Source organism: Sebastes umbrosus, chromosome 8, assembly GCF_015220745.1.
Source record: "Sebastes umbrosus isolate fSebUmb1 chromosome 8, fSebUmb1.pri, whole genome shotgun sequence".
Classification (NCBI taxonomy): Eukaryota; Metazoa; Chordata; class Actinopteri; order Perciformes; family Sebastidae; genus Sebastes; species Sebastes umbrosus.
This window is the reverse complement of record NC_051276.1, coordinates 35,973,083-35,997,082: the sequence shown is the minus strand read 5'-3', so window position 1 is coordinate 35,997,082 and position 24,000 is coordinate 35,973,083. Positions and strand designations below refer to the sequence as shown.

At 45.9% G+C, this 24,000-nt stretch overlaps 2 protein-coding genes and 1 long non-coding RNA gene across 6 annotated transcripts in view; 1 reads left to right on the top strand and 2 right to left on the bottom strand.

Moving 5' to 3' along the window:
* Nucleotides 1–4,785: 4,785 nt before the first annotated feature.
* On the bottom strand, nt 4,786–12,298 carry LOC119493251 (peptidyl-prolyl cis-trans isomerase-like). Its single transcript, XM_037778405.1, has 4 exons — nt 12,136–12,298; nt 7,754–7,873; nt 7,273–7,445; nt 4,786–5,215 (listed from the first exon to the last, which is right to left on the bottom strand). The coding sequence occupies exons 1-4, from the start codon at nt 12,154–12,156 to the stop codon at nt 5,083–5,085; spliced, it is 447 nt and encodes a 148-aa protein (XP_037634333.1). The 5' UTR covers nt 12,157–12,298; the 3' UTR covers nt 4,786–5,082.
* LOC119493252 lies at nt 9,192–12,288 on the top strand. 4 transcript variants are annotated; one of them, XR_005207935.1, is made up of 3 exons: nt 9,192–9,668; nt 9,740–10,145; nt 10,689–12,288. It is a non-coding gene; the product is annotated as an uncharacterized LOC119493252 (long non-coding RNA). The 4 variants fall into 4 exon arrangements; XR_005207933.1 differs by having other exon boundaries at nt 9,740–10,174; XR_005207934.1 differs by having other exon boundaries at nt 9,740–10,203.
* Nucleotides 12,299–16,546: 4,248 nt separating the features above from the next.
* Nucleotides 16,547–24,000, bottom strand: part of LOC119493168 (zinc finger MIZ domain-containing protein 2-like) — a 20,010-nt gene continuing 12,556 nt past the window's right edge. The window contains exons 14-21 of the mRNA XM_037778298.1: nt 22,457–22,562; nt 22,007–22,164; nt 21,168–21,235; nt 20,936–21,004; nt 20,214–20,488; nt 18,577–18,749; nt 18,225–18,422; nt 16,547–17,487 (exon numbers count right to left, since the gene is read on the bottom strand). Of these exons, the coding sequence (XP_037634226.1) occupies nt 17,380–17,487; nt 18,225–18,422; nt 18,577–18,749; nt 20,214–20,488; nt 20,936–21,004; nt 21,168–21,235; nt 22,007–22,164; nt 22,457–22,562 (1,155 nt within the window). The 3' untranslated portion in view covers nt 16,547–17,379. The remainder of the gene's footprint in view (nt 17,488–18,224; nt 18,423–18,576; nt 18,750–20,213; nt 20,489–20,935; nt 21,005–21,167; nt 21,236–22,006; nt 22,165–22,456; nt 22,563–24,000) is intronic.

The window sequence follows — 24,000 nt, the reverse complement described above, 5'->3', positions numbered from 1 at the left end:
TTAGCCGTCTCCATCTTGGTTTCTGGCCGTCTCCATCTTGGTTTTGGTCGTCGCCATCTTGGTTTTTGGTCGTCGCCATCTTGGTTTTTTGGTCGTCTCCATCTTGGTTTTTTGGCCGTCGCCATCTTGGTTTTTGGTCGTCGCCATCTTGGTTTTTTGGTCGTCACCATCTTGGTTTTTTGGCCGTCGCCATCTTGGTTTTTGGTCGTCTCCATCTTGGTTTCTGGTCGTCGCCATCTTGGTTTTTGGTCGTCGCCATCTTGGTTTCTTGGCCGTTGCCATCTTGGTTTTTGGTCGTCTCCATCTTGGTTTCTGGTCGTCGCCATCTTGGTTTTTGGTCGTCGCCATCTTGGTTTTTGGTCGTCGCCATCTTGGTTTCTTGGCCGTTGCCATCTTGGTTTTTGGTCGTCTCCATCTTGGTTTTTGGTCGTCACCATCTTGGTTTTTGGTCGTCGCCATCTTGGTTTTTTGGTCGTCTCCATCTTGGTTTTTGGCCGTTGCCATCTTGGTTTTTGGTCGTTGCCATCTTGGATTTTTGGCCGTCGCCATCTTGGTTTTTGGTCGTCGCCATCTTGGTTTTTGGTCGTCACCATCTTGGTTTTTTGGCCGTCCCCATCTTGGTTTTTGGTCGTCTCATCTTGGTTTCTGGTCGTCTCCATCTTGGTTTTTTGGTCGTCACCATCTTGGTTTTTTGGCCGTCTCCATCTTGGTTTTTGGTCGTCACCATCTTGGTTTTTGGTCGTCACCATCTTGGTTTTTGGTCGTCTCCATCTTGGTTTTTGGCCGTTGCCATCTTGGGTTTTTGGTCGTCACCATCTTGGATTTTTGGGCCGTCGCCATCTTGGTTTTTGCCTGTCGCCATGTCGTTTTTTGGCCATCGCCATCTTGTTTTTTGGTCGTCGCCATCTTGGTTTTTGGCTCCATCTTGGTTTTTGGCTCCATCTTGATTTTTGGCCGTCTCCATCTTGGTTTTTTGGTCGTCACCATCTTGGTTTTTGGCCGTCGCCATCTTGGTTTTTGGTCGTCTCCATCTTGGTTTTTTGGCCGTCGCCATCTTGGTTTTTGGTCGGTCGCCATCTTGGTTTTTTGGTCGTCACCATCTTGGTTTTTTGGCCGTCTCCATCTTGGTTTTTGGTCGTCTCCATCTTGGTTTTTGGTCGTCACCATCTTGGTTTTTGGTCGTCACCATCTTGGTTTTTTGGTCGTCTCCATCTTGGTTTTTGGCCGTTGCCATCTTGGTTTTTGGTCGTTGCCATCTTGGATTTTTGGCCGTCGCCATCTTGGTTTTTGCCTGTCGCCATGTCGTTTTTGGCCATCGCCATCTTGTTTTTTGGTCGTCGCCATCTTGGTTTTTGGCTCCATCTTGGTTTTTGGCTCCATCTTGGTTTTTGGCCGTCTCCATCTTGGTTTGTGACCGTCTCCATCTTGGTTTTTTGGTCGTCACCATCTTGGTTTTTGGCCGTCTCCATCTTGGTTTTTGGTCGTCGCCATCTTGGATTTTAGTCGGTTCATCTTGTTTTGTTTTTTAAATCGAGAGAAGTAGGCTCATTTTCTCAGAGACTTCTATAGAACCAGAGGAGTCGCCCCCTGCTGGCTGGTAGACAGAATGCAGGTTAAAGAAGAGGAGGCGCCCCTGCCGGCTGGTAGACAGAATGCAGGTTAAAGACTTCACTTCTCAGACCTGGAGGTTGATCTCTGGTGCCAAAGCATCAAAATACAAAACATACACAAATGTATTAATATGAATATTAACATGAACACATTACGATCGTTATATGTTAATGATGTGATGTTGTGGATGTGTCTCCTCCAGCTCCAGAGATGGCGAGCTGCGTGCGGTCCGGTGACTGCGCGGCCCGGTCTGTGCTGCGTCCGGTATCTGACCGGTAAACGCTGCCAGAGGATCCCGGTGGAGGGCGAGGCCTGTCTGCTCAGAGGATCCACCAAACGGAGGAGGAAGCTGGGCCGCTGCGACTGCGACGCCGGGCTGTCCTGCACTGCCGGCAGCCGGGCGGACGCGCTGAAAGCCAAAGGCCAGGGCGTGTGTCAGCCACGCGGCCAGAGGAAAACAAGGCATTCTGGGAAGAAGAGGAGGACGGCGGAGAGGAGCTGCTGACAGACTCTTTACAAACTCTTTAAGACACTTTAATTTAATATGAACTTTTTCTCCACATGGAGTCACTTCACTGGTTCACATACCGACGTTGTCATTGCTGTTTTAGTCAATAAAAGTCACTTTAGTAGATTAACATGAAGACTGATGTTCTGTTTGAATCATATTAAAGACAGACGCACACAGAACGGTCTGCATGAAGACTGGCAGGATGCAACCAAAGATGTTAGCCTAGCCTAGCATGAAGACTGGCAGGATGCAACCAAAGATGTTAGCCTAGCCTAGCATGAAGACTGGCAGGATGCAACCGAAGATGTTAGCCTAGCCTAGCATGAAGACTGGCAGGATGCAACCGAAGATGTTAGCCTAGCCTAGCATGAAGACTGGCAGGATGCAACCGAAGATGTTTAGCCTAGCCTAGCATGAAGACTGGCAGGATGCAACCAAAGATGTTAGCCTAGCCTAGCATGAAGACTGGCAGGATGCAACCGAAGATGTTAGCCTAGCCTAGCATGAAGACTGGCAGGATGCAACCGAAGATGTTAGCCTAGCCTAGCATGAAGACTGGCAGGATGCAACCGAAGATGTTAGCCTAGCCTAGCATGAAGACTGGCAGGACGCAACCGAAGATGTTAGCCTAGCCTAGCATGAAGACTGGCAGGATGCAACCGAAGATGTTAGCCTAGCCTAGCATGAAGACTGGCAGGACGCAACCAAAGATGTTAGCCTAGCCTAGCATAAAGACTGGCAGGACGCAACCAAAGATGTTAGCCTAGCCTAGCATAAAGACTGGCAGGACGCAACCAAAGATGTTAGCCTAGCCTAGCATAAAGACTGGCAGGACGCAACCAAAGATGTTAGCCTAGCCTAGCATAAAGACTGGCAGGACGCAACCAAAGATGTTAGCCTAGCCTAGCATAAAGACTGGCAGGATGCAACCGAAGATGTTAGCCTAGCCTAGCATGAAGACTGGCAGGATGCAACCGAAGATGTTAGCCTAGCCTAGCATAAAGACTGGCAGGACGCAACCAAAGATGTTAGCCTAGCCTAGCATAAAGACTGGCAGGACGCAACCAAAGATGTTAGCCTAGCCTAGCATAAAGACTGGCAGGACGCAACCAAAGATGTTAGCCTAGCCTAGCATAAAGACTGGCAGGACGCAACCAATTATTATAAATATTGTATATTATATACATGGATTTCTCCAACCTGGTAACAAACCTCCATCACTGTCACATCTAAATGAAACCGCTCAGGTGGATTGAATCGCTTCATCTGATTGGAGTTCCTCTCAGGTGTGTTTGATTGACAGCTGCTTCCCTCTCCTCTACGGGGCGGGACTAACTCCTCCTTAAACATTTCTATTGGTTGATGAGTCTGGAGGAGCTCCCACCTTTAACCTGAGATAAAGTCTAATCAACTAATAATAAATTAATTAATAAATAAAGAAAATCTTAATAAATAAATTAATATGTCACAAAATGTAGCAAAAACATTAAAAATAAATATAGCCATTAATTAATTGATAAAATGTGACAAATTGATATTTCTGTTTTAATTTACTCTTCTGTTTAATGTTCCCTCTTATTTATTTCTGTATTTATTTTTATTAATTTATAAATTTGTTTATTTATTTTTTATTTTTTCTATATATTTTTGCATTTATCATCTATGCACTCTGACCCTATGATGACACTTGTTGAATGACAGCTCCCTCATTTGCATAATGAGGCAGAAATGCATAAAGAAATGAGTACAGAAATAAATAAGGGGTGAAATGCAAAGAGAAAATCATGCAGAAATACATGCAGTTAAAAATAAATATAAAATAAATAAATAAACAATAATGCAAAAAAGTATTAAAAAAATAATACATAAATAAAAGGGATAATTAAACAGAGTAAATCAATAAGAATTGATACAAAGATGAATAAATAAAGTAAATTAAAACAGAAATATGAATTCATGTCACATTTTAATTTACTAATTAATGGCTACATTTATTTTTTACATTACTTTTGCTACATTTAACAACATATTCATTTATTTAATGACATATTTATTCATGTCATTTTAATTTTGGCAGCTTCTGTCCTCCATACAGAAGCTGAACCAGATTTTAACTGTTAAATGTTTCATTTAGTAAAACTAGTTAATCTTTGTTGTTTAAAATGAGCAGATAGAGAGCTCCCTCTGCTGGACACCTCACATACTCACACTATTAGAATCCATCACAGAGGAGAGGAGAGGATCAGGTTGTGTTTCTACATTATACTGTATAGAACTATAATGGAACTAAATACAGACAACACTCCTGTTCTACTGTTAATGGAAATGATTAAACAGTGAACCAGGATGCTTCATTAAGTCACTGGTTAACTATCCCGACTGGTTCACTCCAACATTTAAAGAGTAACTAAACCTCAGAGATTTGGCTGAAGTAGCTCTACTATAAAAATAAAATAAGAGTATATAAGTATAGTAAGTAAGTATTAGTATATAATATTCTACCTCTATGGTCTTGATCCTGGAAATTGAAGCAATGCCTCCAGAGCCTCTAAACTAGAGTTTAGTTCCTCTTTAATCACAACATGCATTTATTTCTGTGATGAAGTTTAGAAGTTCACTTCTTGGTTGTAAAAGTTTCTCTGTTAAAAAACAAAACACACGTGTTTCAATTGTCAAGGCAACTTTTCTGTTTTATTTTCTTATTCATTTTTTTGACTTAACAAAAAAAAAAACTGTTGGGACTTTGTGGAAAAAAAACGTTAATGCAAAAGAAACTTCTAAAGGCAAAGTCACAAATGCAGCAACATGATTTCAACAACAGAATAAAAAAGAGGGGATGGGGGTGGGGGGGGCATCTGAATCTCCATCAATAGGAATGTTGAATGGCGGAGGTGGGGGGGGCGGGTGGAGCCTACAGGGGTGTGGCTACAGGAGGAGCTGAAAGGGTTAAGAGCTGCAGCTCAGAGCTGCCCACAGTCGGCGATGGCCACCTTCTTTGAGGGTTTGCCGCCCTGGCTGCCAAACCCGTCCATCTTTTTCACAATATCCAAGCCCTCCACCACGCTGCCGAACACCACGTGCTTCCCATCCAGCCTGCAGGCACACACACACACACATTATTAATATTATTATTAAAAATCAGCAGCAGAAACAAGTGGAAGCTGCTGATTTGGCTCCATTTGAAGCCCTCCATTTATCATGCAGCATTATTTATTCAACTATAACAAGTATTAAAGTTAAGAGATGAGACGGTGAATCATGAATAGAAGCGTTTTACTAGCAGGCAACATATCCCACTCTCCTACAGAGTCTAGTGTGTGAACCACAGACTGTATAGAAGAGGTGGACAGTCACCGTGACGTCACCCGTTGGTTTGCGGACTGCGGTTTTGAAGCCTCGAGTTCGGCCTTTTGTCATCGCCATCTTGTTTTTTTAGTACAACCAAACGTTGAAGACATTTTCAGGCGACCAAAACGTTATGATTAACTCTGATGAAGAGTTGAATTTGAGATGAATTTCTTCCGGCCGTATCTTTCTCCTCTGTCATTATGTCTTTATTTACTGCGTTGTTATGCGCTCGCTAGCGGTGACGTCGCCTGTAACAACAGGAACTTACTGGATGAGCTGCATCTGCAACACGGAGCAAAGTTGTTGTTGCACCTCGAGGAATAAACCCTCATATTTTATGAACACATCAGCAATGTGTCCTCACGTATGGTATCGCGTCATTCACCATGTATTTCTCACGTATGTCTTCATGACTTTCCAACAGGGATGTCCATAATTAACCATTTAACCGACATTAAGCATTTAAACAGATTAACGCTATCGGTTAAAAGAAATGTTAATAATGAACTCAAAAGCTGAGCGGCTCAGGAGCGGCTTGTCTCTTTAAGGAGAAAAGCTGGTCCACCTTAACAGTCCACCTTAAGAGGCGGACCCGGAGTTGCAGGATACAGGAAGTCGGCGCCGGTCTCTCCAGCTCTCTTGAGCGGAGGAGTTGTAGTTTCGTAGCATTTATTCACCGACAAATGAACTGTACACACACTGCTACACCTACGATCACAGCTAGAACGCCACCAACAACCTCACACTCACCACCAACACACACACGGTCTGTTGGAAACTCACTAAAGTTACACAGACTACGTGTGGCGGCGGCGAGCACGAAGCCTCCGGCAATGCTAGAGATGCCAAGTTAACGCTCCCAGACGGTGAACTGGGGACAGTGAACGCAGCATCGTAGCTGCTAAGTTAACGCTCCCGGACGGTTAACATGGGACAGTGAACGCAGCATCGTAGCTGCCAAGTTAACGCTCCCGGACGGTGAACTGGGGACAGTGAACGCAGCATCGTAGCTGCCAAGTTAACGCCCACTGACGGTGAACTGGAGACTCCCGTCAACCAATACCTGTTGTAATCATGCAGCTGTTGCACCGCTGCATGCGAGGCACAAATCTCGTCGGTTAACGGTTAATAATCGGTTAATAATCGGTTAACGAGGGTCAGTTAACGGTTAATAATCGGTTAACGAGGGTCGGTTATCGGTTAAGAACATTTCTCAAAATTAGCATCCCTAACTTTCCAACATAGTTTGTTGACCTCATCGGGGATTCCTTCTGGTGAAAGATGACTTCCTGTCTCTGGTCAGTCATGTCATGTGAAAACCACAACGACTTACAGACTCCTGATTACAAGACAGCGAGTTGTGTCGTGTGAGCAGTGAACAGAGATCTGACAACTTTGAAGGGATTCAACGGAAACCTGACGTTAAACTTTGTTTAAAACCACAACGTGACAATGTCTCATCAACAGAAGGAGAACGCCTGGAGAGACTTAGTTAGTGCGTTAGATTTAAAGTTCTTGCTGGATTTGGAGACTTTTAGCAACATTTAGCATCAACCAGGCACATTCTCACAGCTCGTTCATGTTCATAACGAGCGATCACTGATCCCGGTTGTTTGTCCACGTGTAGTTTTAAATTATTTAACTTGACTGTCGGTTTGATTTCTCCCTCAAAAGAACATTTTGGATGTAAACAAGTAAAGACTTCAATGCACATTAAAATGTGACAATCTAGCAGGCTTTAGCTCGCTGTCATTAGAGGTAGGTGTGTGTGTGTGTGTGTGTGTGTGTGTGCGCGCTCTCACCATTGTGTTTTGGCCGTGCAGATGAAGAACTGGGACCCGTTGGTGTTTGGGCCGGCGTTGGCCATGGACAGGATGCCGGAACCGGTGTGCTTCAGGGTGAAGTTCTCGTCGGCGAACTTGTTGCCGTAGATGGACTTTCCACCGGTTCCGTTGTGGTTGGTGAAGTCACCGCCCTGCATGTTAAACAAACACACCCACGTTAATACCACACACACTTCAGAGTGTTATGACAACAGATAAAAACACTAATATCTGCAACCGCGTGTTCTTCACGACTTAACCACTTAACCACACCAGCAGCCCTACTGTTTACAACTCTAGAGCGTCCTACATACATGTCAGAAGTGGCAGACATGCAGTGTTCATCGACCTGCCACAGTGGCTCCTGAGGTTAAACCTACATTTTAGACCCGGCCCCATCCCTACTTAAACCAGGCTAGTGACCTCTAAACCCGACACAGGCTGAACGTGGCTGCATCACCTGGCACATGAAGTCGTTGATGATGCGGTGGAAGATGGAGCCCTTGTAGCCAAAGCCCTTCTCGCCGGTGCACAGGGCGCGGAAGTTCTCGGCGGTCTTGGGCACCACGTCGTCACGGAGCTGCAGACAAACAGAGTCAATGTTAGTTTCCAAGACCGATAAAAAAAGTTATTGTTTAAGGGAGGATAAAGGTTGTGGAATCAGTAACCAGTCATCCAGGCACCGAGACAAAAACCAGAGCAGGTTCACCAGACACCCTGCACTTTGTTCTGTGTAGCAAGACATTGTGAAACTCCAGTCTGCACACCAGTAGCTCATAGTCCAGCTGCAGGAGCCTCTATAACATATCAGTAGCTCATAGTCCAGCTGCAGGAGCCACCATTACATCTATAATATATCACCAGTAGCTCATAGTCCAGCTGCAGGAGCCTCTATAACATATCAGTAGCTCATAGTCCAGCTGCAGGAGCCACCATTACATCTATAATATATCACCAGTAGCTCATAGTCCAGCTGCAGGAGCCTCTATAACATATCAGTAGCTCATAGTCCAGCTGCAGGAGCCACCATTACATCTATAATATATCACCAGTAGCTCATAGTCCAGCTGCAGGAGCCTCTATTACATCTATAATACATCACCAGTAGCTCATAGTCCAGCTGCAGGAGCCTCTATTACATCTATAATACATCACCAGTAGCTCATAGTCCAGCTGCAGGAGCCTCTATTACATCTATAATACATCACCAGTAGCTCATAGTCCAGCTGCAGGAGCCTCTATTACATCTATAATACATCACCAGTAGCTCATAGTCCTGCTGCAGGAGCCTCTATTACATCTATAATACATCACCAGTAGCTCATAGTCCTGCTGCAGGAGCCTCTATTACATCTATAATACATCACCAGTAGCTCATAGTCCAGATGCAGGAGCCTCTATTACATCTATAATATTAGACATGTGCCATTTTAGAACTGAAGCATCGTCTCTGCAGATTTAAGCTAAAATTAGCTCCATACCAGGTTTGAAAGAGATCACACTCTGCTTCACATTTAAAATAAACTTCATGTAGCCTGGAGGCTGCAGCCTCTTAAACACGGATCAGCTTATTATGGGATTAGTTTGTGGTAATTGTGCTGTGTCATGATGTAACAGGAATGCAGCATTGCACCACACAGATATCTGCATGCCCTGCACAGCAGTGACACTACCATGCAAGTATGTTGGGGTGGGGGGGGGGGGGGGGGGGGGGGGGGGGGGGGTGTTGCTGCAGCAGCAGACAGGCTGGTATAGAGGTGGGGGGGTGGCTCTGCAGCCTTCCACCTGCTCAGCAGTAACAGAAACCAGACCTTCATAATTTAGGAGCTGTCTACTGGAGACGCCCCGAGGCTCATTACAGTTCACGCACCACACACAATGCACGAGGCCAGAAATTAAGAAGTAGTCGGTTAGGTCTGGAGCTGTGTGCATGTAGACTAGAGGTCTAGAGCTGTGTGCATGTAGACTAGAGGTCTAGAGCTGTGTGCATGTAGACTAGAGGTCTAGAGCTGTGTGCATGTAGACTAGAGGTCTAGAGCTGTGTGCATGTAGACTAGAGGTCTAGAGCTGTGTGCATGTAGTCTGGAGCTGTGTGCATGTAGTCTGGAGCTGTGTGCATGTAGACTAGAGGTCTAGAGCTGTGTGCATGTAGACTAGAGGTCTAGAGCTGTGTGCATGTAGACTAGAGGTCTGGAGCTGTGTGCATGTAGACTAGAGGTCTGGAGCTGTGTGCATGTAGACTAGAGGTCTAGAGCTGTGTGCATGTAGACTAGAGGTCTAGAGCTGTGTGCATGTAGACTGGAGCTGTGTGCATGTAGTCTGGAGCTGTGTGCATGTAGACTAGAGGTCTAGAGCTGTGTGCATGTAGACTAGAGGTCTAGAGCTGTGTGCATGTAGTCTGGAGCTGTGTGCATGTAGTCTGGAGCTGTGTGCATGTAGACTAGAGGTCTAGAGCTGTGTGCATGTAGACTAGAGGTCTAGAGCTGTGTGCATGTAGACTAGAGGTCTGGAGCTGTGTGCATGTAGACTAGAGGTCTGGAGCTGTGTGCATGTAGACTAGAGGTCTGGAGCTGTGTGCATGTAGACTAGAGGTCTAGAGCTGTGTGCATGTAGACTAGAGGTCTAGAGCTGTGTGCATGTAGACTAGAGGTCTAGAGCTGTGTGCATGTAGACTAGAGGTCTAGAGCTGTGTGCATGTAGACTAGAGGTCTGGAGCTGTGTGCATGTAGACTAGAGGTCTAGAGCTGTGTACTTGTAGACTAGAGGTCTGGAGCTGTGTGCATGTAGACTAGAGGTCTGGAGCTGTGTACTTGTAGACTAGAGGTCTGGAGCTGTGTGCATGTAGACTAGAGGTCTAGAGCTGTGTGCATGTAGACTAGAGGTCTGGAGCTGTGTACTTGTAGACTAGAGGTCTCTGGGATCACATGCAGACTAGAGGTCTCTGGGATCACATGTAGACTAGAGGTCTCTGGGATCACATGCAGACTAGAGGTCTCTGGGATCACTTGTAGACTAGAGGTCTCTGGGATCACATGCAGACTAGAGGTCTCTGGGATCACATGTAGACTAGAGGTCTCTAGGATCACATGCAGACTAGAGGTCTCTGGGATCACATGCAGACTAGAGGTCTCTGGGATCACATGCAGACTAGAGGTCTCTGGGATCACATGCAGACTAGAGGTCTCTGGGATCACATGCAGACTAGAGGTCTCTGGGATCACATGCAGACTAGAGGTCTCTGGGATCACATGTAGACTAGAGGTCTCTGGGATCACATGCAGACTAGAGGTGTGTGGATCACATGTAGACTAGAGGTCTCTGGGATCACATACAGACTAGAGGTCTCTGGGATCACATGCAGACTAGAGGTCTCTGGGATCACATGCAGACTAGAGGTCTCTGGGATCACATGCAGACCTACAGAGGGAAACGCCCTTAATGGAGCTCAGCTAGTTTCTAGTCCACAAAATGGCTGGACGCGTTAGCATTAGCATGCTAGCAGCTTGTAGCTCGCTATAAAAGACGGGCGGATATAATAACACATTATAATCCTTCAGTCTGCTCAGTAACATCTCAGTGACATCTCAGTAACATCTCAGTAACTCAGTGACAACACAAAGAATAATAAACGTGGTTGTTTCCGCCATCTTCAGTACATCCGCATTCCCCCCCCCCCCCCCTCCCTGCAGTCACCCCTCCTCCTCCCCCCTCCTCCTCCTCCAGCACCCCCCCCTCCTCCTCCCGCAGTGGAACTTTCCAGAACCGCTCCAACAGGAACCAGCGCAGTTAGCTTCAGCGGCTACATGCTAATGCTAACAGCCTCGGGCGGTACATTTTGTAATGTCTTTAAACCGTTATTAAACCGTTATTCACCCACAATTACATAATACAATATAAATAGAGTAACGTTATTCCGCCGGTTGAGTTAACATTAACAACACCGGAGGTTTCCCGGGCTGGTGGGAAGACCGCGAAAACGCTGCAACAAAGAGCCGCTGAGTGGGGCTGAATGATCCGTTAGCATCAGCTAGCATCAGCTAGCTCTCTCCGTTAGCATCAGCTAGCATCAGCTAGCTCTCTCCGTTAGCATCAGCTAGCATCAGCTAGCATCAGCTAGCTCTCTCCGTTAGCATCAGCTAGCTCTCTCCGTTAGCATCAGCTAGCATCAGCTAGCTCTCTCCGTTAGCATCAGCTAGCATCAGCTAGCTCTCTCAGTTAGCATCAGCTAGCATCAGTTAGCATCAGCTAGCTGCCGGGCGGTGTTACCGCTCGACTCCAACATGGCCCGCGGGCCCTCTGTGGGCCTCCAGCGTGACGCTAATGTTAGTTAACGTAATGTTAGTTTAGCTCAACCTGGAGGTGTTATAAACTAACCGGTGATTGACTGATATTAATATTAATATATATCTGATCAGATCAGATCGATGATGTTCAGCCAGTTCCTCCAGACTGATCATCAGATCATCAACATCACACAGCCTGACCATCATGAACATCCACTAGAGTCTGAATATAAAGTCTGTCCGGCAGGACACCAGAATAAAGACCCCTCGGTTCTGGTGTCTCTGGTGTCTCGGTTCCGTTATTCGGTCCCGTTAGCTGGCTGAGAGCCACACACACGTGCACATGCTCATTCAATGTAACGGTGCTCGTGACAGCTCGCAGCCGCTAGCTCGAGATGCTAACCGGTAACCGATAACCGGTAACCGGATCATCTGCTGCAGCACGAAGACACGGAAACATAAAGACACGCAGAGCAGAACCGAGACTAAACATTAACCCGGCTCGTGTGATAACGGTGCTAGAGAGAGACGGTTCTAACGGGTTCTAGCGGGTTGTTACCTCCATCACGATGCGGCCCATCGGTGAGCCACCGGCGGTGATGTCGAAGAAGGACTCGTGTCTTGGCCATGTCAGCAGACTGGAGAGGAGAGAGGACTCTGAGCTGAGCGGGTTATTATCTGGAGAGACTCTGCTGGCCACAAGGAACCGAAAGAGATGGAGCTATGCGGTTTAATTTTATATAACTCGCCGGTGGGCGGTGTGAGAGCACAGACAGCCAATAGGAAACGCTGCAGTATTTGATTGACACACATTTGAGCGAATCAGCAGCCAGAACAGCCGCCCCGCCCTTCAGACTGGCCTCTAACTGGACAGACGCAGTTCACGGTGTGTTTGATTCGGTCATCAGAGCGGGCCGCTGCGGGGGGCGGCGGGGTGTTCTCATGGTTCCTCACAGTAACACCGCCCCCGTTCGTTGTACCGGTCGGAATAACCGTGAACTCGAGAGGACCGGAGCAGCGCGCGCCACGGATCATTGACAACCCGGGTGACCAATGCGTGCAGCGCACGCGGAGCCGCGGGAACGCGCGCGGGTTAAAGTGAAGTCCCGCAGTCAGCGCGCGTTCCCGCGGTCAGGGGGAAATGTGGGTGCGCGGTCACGAGATCAGGGCGCGGTCCGTCCGGTTCCACCAGAGAGAACCAAAGTTATGACTTCATCACTAAGTTAGTTCTGCTCCTTAAAAACAACATGAAACTCACATATATATTATATAGACACATATATTATATACACATATATATTATATATATACACATATATTATATACACATATATATTATATACATATATATATTATATATATTATATAGTATATATATACACATATATTATATACACATATATATTATATACATATATATATTATATATATATATTATATAATATATATAGTATATATATTATATAGTATATATATACACATATATTATATACATATATATATTATATATATACTATATATAATTATATATATAGATATATATTATATATTATATAGATATATATTATATATTCTATATCTATATATATACACATATATATAGATATATAAAGATATGTCTATGGAGATATATAGAGATATATCTACACATACATGCACACACTCATGAATATATATGTGTGTGTGTGTATATATATATACATACTTATATATATATATAAGAATCATTTTAATGTTACAGCTGGTGGAGGTGGAGTACAATATAAATACTTTGTATATCTGTAGTATAATATTTTATGAATTCATCATATGTTGATGTTTAATGTGAATCTATAAAGTAACTAAAGATGTCAGATAAATGTAGTGAAGTAAAAATAACAATATTAACCTCTGATGTGTAACGGGAGGAGAAGTAAAGTTTAATATTTTAAAGTAACAGTAAGTAACTCTCTCTCCAGGATCACCAGAGGTAGTTGAGAAAGTTCACATGAACCAACGGGACCAGATTAGACCGCTACGCCGCTGGAGACGACTGCAGGAGGAGGGAGACGGCTGGAGAACGCTAGCTAGCTAGCTAACGCCTGCACTCCTGAAGTCGTCTCCTGGCGGCGAGGAGTGAGGCAGAGGGACCGTGACCCGGCGCTGTCCTCTGTTGGACTCATTTCCTGTAGCATGGTGGTATTAGCGAGCTAAGCTAGCTAAGTAGCCTTGTGTGTGACCAGCGGGCTGGAGGCCAGCGGGCTGGAGGCCAACGGGCTGGAGGCCAACGGCAGCGCTGTAAAGATAAACTGAGGGCGTATAAATCTGTGGATGTCTCTAGTTAACTATCCTTCAGTAAAGTCAGTCACAAAGAGAGACGGACATATTTAGCCTTCTGCTAACAGCAGCTAACGGCTCACGTAGCTGCTGTTAGCAGAAGGCTAATCTATTAGCATCATTTCCTCTCCGTCTCTGAAACGCTTCTCTGATATTGTAGCTCTAGAGCCTCAAATCACAGTTACTCATCTCTAATGTCTGAGATCTGGATTCAGACAACAACACAGAGGACATTTAGATGTGGAGCTTTAGCCCACTGCTAGCGTTAGCCTCCAGCTAATGTTAGCCCACTGCTAGCGTTAGCCTCCAGCTACTGTTAGCCCACGTCTAGCGTTAGCCTCCAGCTACTGTTAGCCCACGTCTAGCGTTAGCCTCCAGCTACTGTTAGCCCACGTCTAGCGTTAGCCTCCAGCTACTGTTAGCCCACGTCTAGCGTTAGCCTCCAGCTACTGTTAGCCCACGTCTAGTGTTAGCCTCAGCTAATGTTAGCCCACTGCTAGCGTTAGCCTCCAGTCTTTCCTTTGGTTAGCCTCCAGCTAATGTTAGCCCACTGCTGGCGTTAGCCTCCAGTCTTTCCTTTGGTTAGCCTCCAGCTAATGTTAGCCCACTGCTAGCGTTAGCCTCCAGTCTTTCCTTTGGTTAGCCTCCAGCTAATGTTAGCCCACTGCTAGCGTTAGCCTCCAGTCTTTCCTTTGGTGAGCCTCCAGCTAATGTTAGCCCACTGCTAGCGTTAGCCTCCAGTCTTTCCTTTAGTTAGCCTCCAACTAATGTTAGCCCACTGCTAGCGTTAGCCTCCAGTCTTTCCTTTGGTGAGCCTCCAGCTAATGTTAGCCCACTGCTAGCGTTAGCCTCCAGCTAATGTTAGCCCACTGCTAGCGTTAGCCTCCAGTCTCTCCTTTAGTTAGCCTCCAGCTAACAGCGTGACGTCATCATGACGTAATAAAAGGTCTATTATTTGGACCTTGTAGGAGGCGGTTGTTCCTCTCAGGTAGAGTAGAGGTAGAGTGTAGCTCCTGAGAGAGGCGGTTGTTCCTCTCAGGTAGAGTAGAGGTAGAGTGTAGCTCCTGAGAGAGGCGGTTGTTCCTCAGGTAGAGTAGAGGTAGAGTGTAGCTCCTGAGAGAGGCGGTTGTTCCTCAGGTAGAGTAGAGGTAGAGTGTAGCTCCTGAGAGAGGCGGTTGTTCCTCAGGTAGAGTAGAGGTAGAGTGTAGCTCCTGAGAGAGGCGGTTGTTCCTCTCAGGTAGAGTAGAGGTAGAGTGTAGCTCCTGAGAGAGGCGGTTGTTCCTCAGGTAGAGTAGAGATAGAGTGTAGCTCCTGAGAGAGGCGGTTGTTCCTCAGGTAGAGTAGAGATAGAGTGTAGCTCCTGAGAGAGGCGGTTGTTCCTCAGGTAGAGTAGAGGTAGAGTGTAGCTCCTGAGAGAGGCGGTTGTTCCTCAGGTAGAGTAGAGGTAGAGTGTAGCTCCTGAGAGAGGCGGTTGTTCCTCAGGTAGAGTAGAGGTAGAGTGTAGCTCCTGAGAGAGGCGGTTGTTCCTCAGGTAGAGTAGAGGTAGAGTATAGCTCCTGAGAGAGGCGGTTGTTCCTCAGGTAGAGTAGAGGTAGAGTGTAGCTCCTGAGAGAGGCGGTTGTTCCTCAGGTAGAGTAGAGGTAGAGTGTAGCTCCTGAGAGAGGCGGTCGTTCCTCTCAGGTAGAGTCGAGGTAGAGTGTAGCTCCTGAGAGAGGCGGTTGTTCCTCAGGTAGAGTCGAGGTAGAGTGTAGCTCCTGAGAGAGGCGGTTGTTCCTCAGGTAGAGTCGAGGTAGAGTGTAGCTCCTGAGAGAGGCGGTCGTTCCTCTCTCAGGTAGAGTCGAGGTAGAGTGTAGCTCCTGAGAGAGGCGGTGGTGGGTGATGGCGGTGGTGGGTGATGGCGGGGGGGTTTGGTATCGATCAGTGACCTTTAATGACCTTTGGTGACCTCTGGTTGATGCTCAGAGAGGAGGCGGCGGAGCACCACGCTGTGTTGACGTGAAGTTCAGAGGAGCTCTGCAGTCACCGTTTATTTTTGTCTTATTTGTGCAGATTTAGCAGCTGCAAAAAATACCCACAATCCTTCAGTGAATCCAGCCCGTTAGTTCTGTGTGTTCTGATGAAGACGATGATGATGAAGGTGCAGAGCGGTCTAACTGTTGGTATTCAGTGTGACGGTCAGAACATCTGATTCAGTTCGTTCTGTTCAGACTCAGATATTCAGATTAGTCATCCGCCTGTGAATAAATCCGTCTCGCTGCTAATGAAGGAGAAGGAGGAGAAGAAGGAGAAGAAGAAGGAAAAGTAGTAGGAGGAGAAGAAGGATGAGGAGGAGAAGGAGGAGGAGGAGAAGGAGAAGAAGTAGGAGGAGAAGAAGGATGAGGAGAAGGAGGAGGAGGAGAAGGAGAAGAAGTAGGAGGAGAAGAAGGATGAGGAGAAGGAGAAGAAGGAGAAGTAAAAGGAGGAGAAGAAGAAAGAGAAGGACAAGGAGAAAGAGGAGGAGAAGAAGAAGGAGAAGGAGAAGAAGAAGAAGAAAGAGGAGGAGGAGAAGAAGAAGGAGAAGGAGAAGGAGGAGGAGAAGGAGGAGGAGAAGAAGAAGAAGATGACTACAAGTAGTTTTTTTCCAGCAGAAATAATGCAGAAGGTTGTGACTCCTCCGACGTCTCAGATGTTTTTATTTCACAGGAAACTGAATCTCTGAGTTGGTCGAACAAAACAAGATGTTTGAAGACGTCACATGGAACTCATATTTGATAACATTTCAGAGACTAAAAGAAGAATGGATTATCGATTATCGATCAGTTGATGAACTACCAGTGGAACACTGAAGCAGCTGAATGTGACGGGTTGAAACAGATGAAATGATTCTACTACAAATAGTATTATTATTATTACCACATAATCTCACAGATATGACAGAAGAACATCAGACTATTAGAATAAATGTTCTGATTCATTGTGCTGTAAATCAATAATGTGATCCGGGGGGGCTGAGTGTAAACGAGGACTTCCTGTTTGTTAACCTCCTCCATATAAAACATCACTTCTTCTCTTCATACATTTAAAACTCATCTGGACCAGAAACGTTAACTAGTAATCACGTCCGCTCCTCTCGTGGTCGCTGCTGAAGAAACGTGACGGATCATCTGAACAGAAACCTGCTGGCCCGGCGGTCCGGAGGAGAGCCGACGGATCGGCCGTGTGACGTGTAGTTAAAGCAGCTTCCTGTGGCGGCGAGGCCGTCGGCTCCGACAGGGAATGAAGGATGAAGCATCAAAACACAGTTTAAAAAAAACAATAAAATAAAGTCACCATCGTCGTCACACATCAAAGAGGTTTCAGATTTAAAAGTTGATGGGTTGTTTTTTATGTGTCCTTCGATATCGTCCATTTCCTTCCTGTGCAGACGGCAGTCGCGGCGGACCGGCGGTCGTGTTGGCGGGCGACGACAGAAAGAGTTTGTATCTTACAGTAAAAGTTCAGTGTGAGTTCAGTTGTTCTCGAACAGCGACAGCAGGTCGTCGTTGTTGTTGTTCGGGAGGTCCGGAGGGCCGAGGTACGACAGCAACTCGTCTGGGTTGGTCAACTCCGGAAGCAACTAACAAACCAACAAACCAACAAACCAACAAACCAACAGATGAGACAAGTTTCTATTCTCTATAACCCTGAAGACTCAACACAGACCGCCGTCAGATATCTGGAATCATTTACACACACTGATGTCAGCCAGAGCTGGAAAAGTCAGAAATGTTTTAAAAAGTTAGAAAAATGTCTCCAATAAAAATTCCGAAATATGTTTGAAAAACATCTGATAAAAATTCAGATTTTTTTTTTTGAAAAAAAACAAACGTCTGAAAAAAAGTCCACAAAAAGGCCCCCAAAAAAATAATAATCAAAAAATGTCTGAAAATAAGACAGAAAAATGTCCGAAATATGTCAGAAAAAATGTCAGAATTTGTCTAAAAAAAGTCAGAAATATGTAAAACAAAAAGTCTGAAAATTGTCAGAAAAAAAGACTCACAAAAAGGCCGAAAATTGTCCAGAAGAATAGTTGAAAAAAATGTCTGATTAAAGTCCGAAAAAAAGGCAGAATAAAAGTCCGACATATGTTCGAAAAAAAGTCTGATAAATGTCCTTTTTTTTTCAATTTTGTTTTAATAATCAACATACTAAAGTTATTGAATAAATATGCTTTACTTGAGTATTTCCATTTTCTGAAATACCTAAATAATAAATAAAGAAAGAAAGTACCTCTAAACTTGTACTAGAGCAGTACTTGAATATTAATATTAACCCTGAATATGAATTAATTTTATTCTACTGGCTTCTACTCACGTCCAGAGACGGTTCAGGAACCTCCGACGACCCCCCCAGACCGAAGGAGCTGTCGCCTTGGAGACGGGGGTTCTGGTTGCTACGCTGCATCATCTGGTTGCCGCCCCCCATTTGGGAGTTGCCGTGGAGACCCTGCGACTGCTGCTGGGAGAGAGGAGCACCATGGGAAGTGGAGTCCAGGCGGCCCGAGACTGACATCTGAGAGGAGGAGAGGAAGGAAGGACGGAAGGAAAGGAGAGAGGAGGTGGTGTTTGGGTTCTTTAGTTAACTGACTGAACATTAATAATTAACATGTGACACTCTGATGATGATGATGATGATGATGATGATGATGATGAAGGTGTTGCTGTACCTGTCCAGCCAGCGGGTGGGGGGGAGGTTTGTCGGGGGTGAGGAGGGCACTGGAGAGCTCCGACTGGTAGGAGAGAGGAGGAGGACCGGGGGAGGAGAAGTCCCCCCCGACGCCCGGAGTCCCAGGACCAGAGAAGTCTGAGAAACCAGCATGTTGACTGGGATAGGACGGAGCTGAGGACGACACACACACCGATCAATACATCTGATCAGCTAATCATTAGTCTACGTCTGGATCTATAGGGTCATCCACTGCTCTCACAGGTTTAACACACCGATCAATACATCTGATCAGCTAATCATTAGTCTACGTCTGGATCTATAGGGTCATCCACTGCTCTCACAGGTTTAACACACCGATCAATACATCTGATCAGCTAATCATTAGTCTACGTCTGGATCTATAGGGTCATCCACTGCTCTCACAGGTTTAACACATGATCAATATATGTGATCAGTTAATCATTAGTCTACTTCTGGATCTATAGAGTCACTCCACTGCTCTCACAGGTTTAACACACTGATCAATACATGTGATCAGCTAATCATTAGTCTACTTCTGGATCTATAGAGTCACTCCACTGCTCTCACAGGTTTAACACACTGATCAATACATGTGATCAGTTAATCATTAGTCTACGTCTGGATCTATAAGATCACTCCACTGCTCTCACAGGTTTAACACACTGATCAATACATGTGATCAGTTAATCATTAGTCTACGTCTGGATCTATAAGATCACTCCACTGCTCTCACAGGTTTAACACACCGATCAATACATGTGATCAGTTAATCATTAGTCTACGTCTGGATCTATAGAGTCACTCCACTGCTCTCACAGGTTTAACACACTGATCAATACATGTGATCAGTTAATCATTAGTCTACGTCTGGATCTATAGAGTCACTCCACTGCTCTCACAGGTTTAACACACTGATCAATACATGTGATCAGTTAATCATTAGTCTACGTCTGGATCTATAGAGTCACTCCACTGCTCTCACAGGTTTAACACACTGATCAATACATGTGATCAGTTAATCATTAGTCTACGTCTGGATCTATAGAGTCACTCCACTGCTCTCACAGACACACTCATCTTCTGATTGGTTCATCAAGTCTTTGATCACTGATCCATTTCAGCCTTTTGGTTTCACTTCACTTCTATAAAAATCAATTCAGACTTTCAGCTGCAGATCCTCTGATATATGATTACATAAATACAGTTTATCAATGCAGGACATACATGTAGTGTACATAGTGTACTCTGTAGTGTAAATAGTGTACTAGAGTGCATAGTGTACTCTGTAGTGTACTAGTGTACATAGTGCACGCTGTAGTGTACATAGTGTACATAGTGCACGCTGTAGTGTACTAGTGTACATAGTGCACGCTGTAGTGTACATAGTGTACGCTGTAGTGTACTAGTGTACATAGTGCACGCTGTAGTGTACAGTGTACATAGTGCACGCTGTAGTGTACATAGTGTACGCTGTAGTGTACTAGTGTACATAGTGCACGCTGTAGTGTACATAGTGTACTCTGTAGTGTACTAGTGTACATAGTGCACGCTGTAGTGTACATAGTGCACTGAGACTAATGAAAGCGTCCCTCTGGACTAGATGAAGCGGTGTACCTGGTCCGGGGTAGTCCGGTGTGTTGCTGTTATTGCTGCCCCCTGTAGGTAGGGGGGGGTAGGACATCGGGGAGGAGGAGGCAGCCGAGGAGGGGGCGGGGCCTAGCGATGCGATCATCTCCATGACGCTTGGCAGCACCATGTGACTCGGGCTGAGCGTCCGGCAGCGCTTCAACACCGGACCGTCGGACTCCTCCTTCACGTGGATGTCCGGCTTCACCGGAACCGGCTTCCAGCTGCACACCGGGTCGATGGTGATCTCCTCATACTCCGAGCTGAGGAGGAGGAGGAAGAGGAGGAGGAGGAGGAGGAAGAGGAAGAGGAGGAAGATGACGAGGAGGAAGAGGAGGAAGATGACGAGGAGGAAGAGGAGGAGGACGAGGAGGAAGAGGAGGAGGACGAGGAGGAGGAGGAAGATGACGAGGAGGAGGACGAGGAGGAGCAGGAGGAGGAGGAGCAGGAGGAGGAAGAGGAGGACAAAGGACATTAACATTTGCATCAGTGCCAATAAAATGACGAGTCACATGACCGACAGCGACAGTCTGCTTGTTCTGTACGGTTAGCTCAAATCACTTTGTAGCAGGAAACAGTACTTCAAAATAAAACACTGACTATACAGCACTTACAGTATGTCAGATATTCACCACATTTCAGAGTAAAGTTGTAAAGCTAGAGGTGGAAAAACTTTAGAAAATAAACCAGTAGAAAATAAAGTGTCTTACTTCTGAACGTAGATGAGGATTCCCAGCATGTACTGGTCCACCTCCAGACCTTCCAACAGAGCTGTTTTACTGGAGAAACACACACACACACACACACACACACACACACACACACACACGTTTATAGGTTATATAATACATAAAACATGTATAAACACTTTGAGTGTGAGTGTGTGAGTGTGTGTGTGTGTGTGTGTGTGTGTGTGTGTGTGTGTGTGTGTGTGATACTTACTTGCACACAGGGCATCTCCATGTTCCTCTCTCACAGTTGAGCTGCAGGTACGACTCCAGATCAAAACACTGCAGACAGACAGGGAGCATCAGTCAGTGGGTTTTATCAATATAAAGCAGAGTTAGTTTTTCTGTGTTTAAAGGTGCAGTGTGTAAGATTTAGTGACATCTAGTGGTGTGGTTGCAGATTGCAACCAACTGAGTACCCCTCTGCTCACTCCTCCCTTTCTAAGACTGCAGTAACTTGAGCCGCTGAGTGCTAAACCGCGGTAACGCCGTCCTTACAATAGACCCTCATGGTGAGGTCACGGTGTTAGCTGGAGGCTAACCAAAGGAAAGACTGGAGGCTAACGCTAGCAGTGGGCTAACATTAGCTGGAGGCTAACCAAAGGAAAGACTGGAGGCTAGCACTAGCAGTGAGCTAACATTAGCTGGAGGCTAACCAAAGGAAAGACTGGAGGCTAGCACTAGCAGTGAGCTAACATTAGCTGGAGGCTAACCAAAGGAAAGACTGACTTTACTGAAGGATAGTTAACTATAGACATCCACAGATTTATACGCCCTCAGTTTATCTTTACAGCGCTGCCATTGGCCACCAGCCTGCTGGTCGGATGCAAGGCTACTTAGCTAGCTTAGCTCGCTAATTCCACCATGCTACAGGAAATGAGTCCAACAGAGGACAGCGCCGGGTCACGGTCCCTCTGCATCACTCCTCGCCGCTAGGAGACGACTTCACCGGGAGGAGAGCAGGCGCTAACTAGCTAGCTAGCTCGCTTGTCAATCTCCGGTCTCTGTGACATCACGGGGTGCAGAGCGTTCTGATTGGCTGTGGCCTCTGACCTGTATGTGTCTGCAGTCGTGACCTCTGGCGGGCAGCTGGATGCGGCGGAAAGTGATGGGACACTTCAACGAGACTCTGATGGCGGTCTGCTCCACGCCGTCCTCTCCGTTTAACCCGGGAGTCCCGGGGATGGAACCGCTGCTGAAGTTCCTCTTTACTGAGAGACAGAGATATAAATATATATAAATACAATACTGAGATAAATAAGCTGTTAAAACCAGAATCGGATTTATGAAATCAGATGAAACATGATGAATTCAGAGCTCAGTAATATACAACAGGTCTGTTCGGTCAGGTATTAAACATCATCAGTGTCCGACCGATGATGAGCTGTACTGCAGCCAGCCACCAGGGGGCCATCCAGATGTTAGAGGAGCTGTGATGTCAGCTATCTTTATCTACAGTCTACGGTTAGAACCAGTGGTGGCTGATGGATTTAATGAACTCACTCTTGGTGACACAATGCTCCGCAGGAAGCAGCCTCTTCTTCATCAGACCCTGAAGCACCGAACGCACCGACGGACGATGAACCAGCTGGAGGACAAACAGGTGAGACTGTAGAGAGACAGACAGAGAGACAGGTAGGTTAGAGTCAACACACCTGTTCACATCTATAAATACATATATATAAATATATATAAATAAATAATTATAAATAAATATATTTATATACAGTGGAGGAAATAAGCATTTGATCCCTTGCCGATTTTGTAAGTTTGCCCACTGACAAAGAAAAGAACGGTCTATATTTTAATGGTTTATTTTAACAGTGAGAGACAGAATCTAAAAAAAAAATCCAGAAAATCACATCATATAAAGTTATAAATTGATTTGCATTTGATTGTGGGAAATAAGTATTTGATCCCCTAGCAAAACATGACTCAGTACTTGGTGGAGAAACGTTGTTGGTAAGCACAGAGGTCAGACGTTTCTTGTAGTTGGTCACCAGGTTTGTGAACATCTCAGGGGGGATTTTGGTCCACTCCTCTTTGCAGATCATCTCCAAATCCTTAAGGTTTCGAGGCTGTCGCTTGGCAACTCGAAGCTTCAGCTCCCTCCACAGATTTGATATGGAATTATGGTCCGGAGACTGGCCACGCCGCTCCATGACCTTAATGTGCTTCTTCTTGAGCCACTCCTTTGCTGCCTTGGCCGTATGTTTTGGGTCATTATCGTGCTGGAAGACCCATCCACGACCCATTTTCAGTGTCCTGGCTGAGGGAAGGAGGTTGTCGCCCAACATTTCCCGGTACATGGCCCCGTCCATCCTCCCTTCGATGCGGTGAAGTCGTCCTGTCCCCGTAGCAGAGAAACACCCCCAAAGCATAATGTTTCCACCTCCATGCTTGACGGTGGGGATGGTGTTCTCGGGGTTATAGCCAGCATTTCTCTTCCTCCAAACACGGCGAGTTGAGTTGATGCCAAAGAGCTCGATTTTGGTCTCATCTGACCACATCACCTTCTCCCAAGCCTTCTCTGAATCATTCAGGTGTTCATTGGCAAACAGACGGGCCTGTACATGTGCCTTCTTGAGCAGGGGGACCTTGCGGGCGCTGCAGGATTTTAATCCGTTACGGCGTAGTGTGTTACCAATGGTTTTCTTGGTGATTGTGGTCCCAGCTGTCTTGAGATCATTAAGAAGTTCCTCCCGTGTAGTTCTGGGCTGATCCCTCACCTTTCTCATGATCATCGATACCCCACGAGACGAGATCTTGCGTGGAGCCCCAGACCGAGAGTGATTGATGGTCATTTTGTGTTTCTTCCATTTCCGAATAATGGCACCAACAGTTGTCTACTTCTCACAAAGCTGCTTGCCAATGGTCTTGTAGCCCATTCCAGTCTTGTGCAGGTCTACAATCTTGTCCCTGACGTCCTTAGACAGCCCTTTGGTCTTGCCAACGGTGGAGAGGTTGGGATCTGATTGTGGACAGGTGTCTTTTATACAGGTAATGAGTTGACAGAGTTGTCTTTTATACAGGTCACGAGTTGAGAT

Coding starts and splice junctions, on each gene's coding strand:
- LOC119493251 (XM_037778405.1), bottom strand. CDS start 12,156: ATGGGCCGCATCGTGATGGAG. Junction 7,874..12,135: donor TGGGCCGCATCGTGATGGAG/GTAACAACCCGC, acceptor GTTTGTCTGCAG/CTCCGTGACGACGTGGTGCC. Junction 5,216..7,272: donor TGCACGGCCAAAACACAATG/GTGAGAGCGCGC, acceptor GTGTGCCTGCAG/GCTGGATGGGAAGCACGTGG.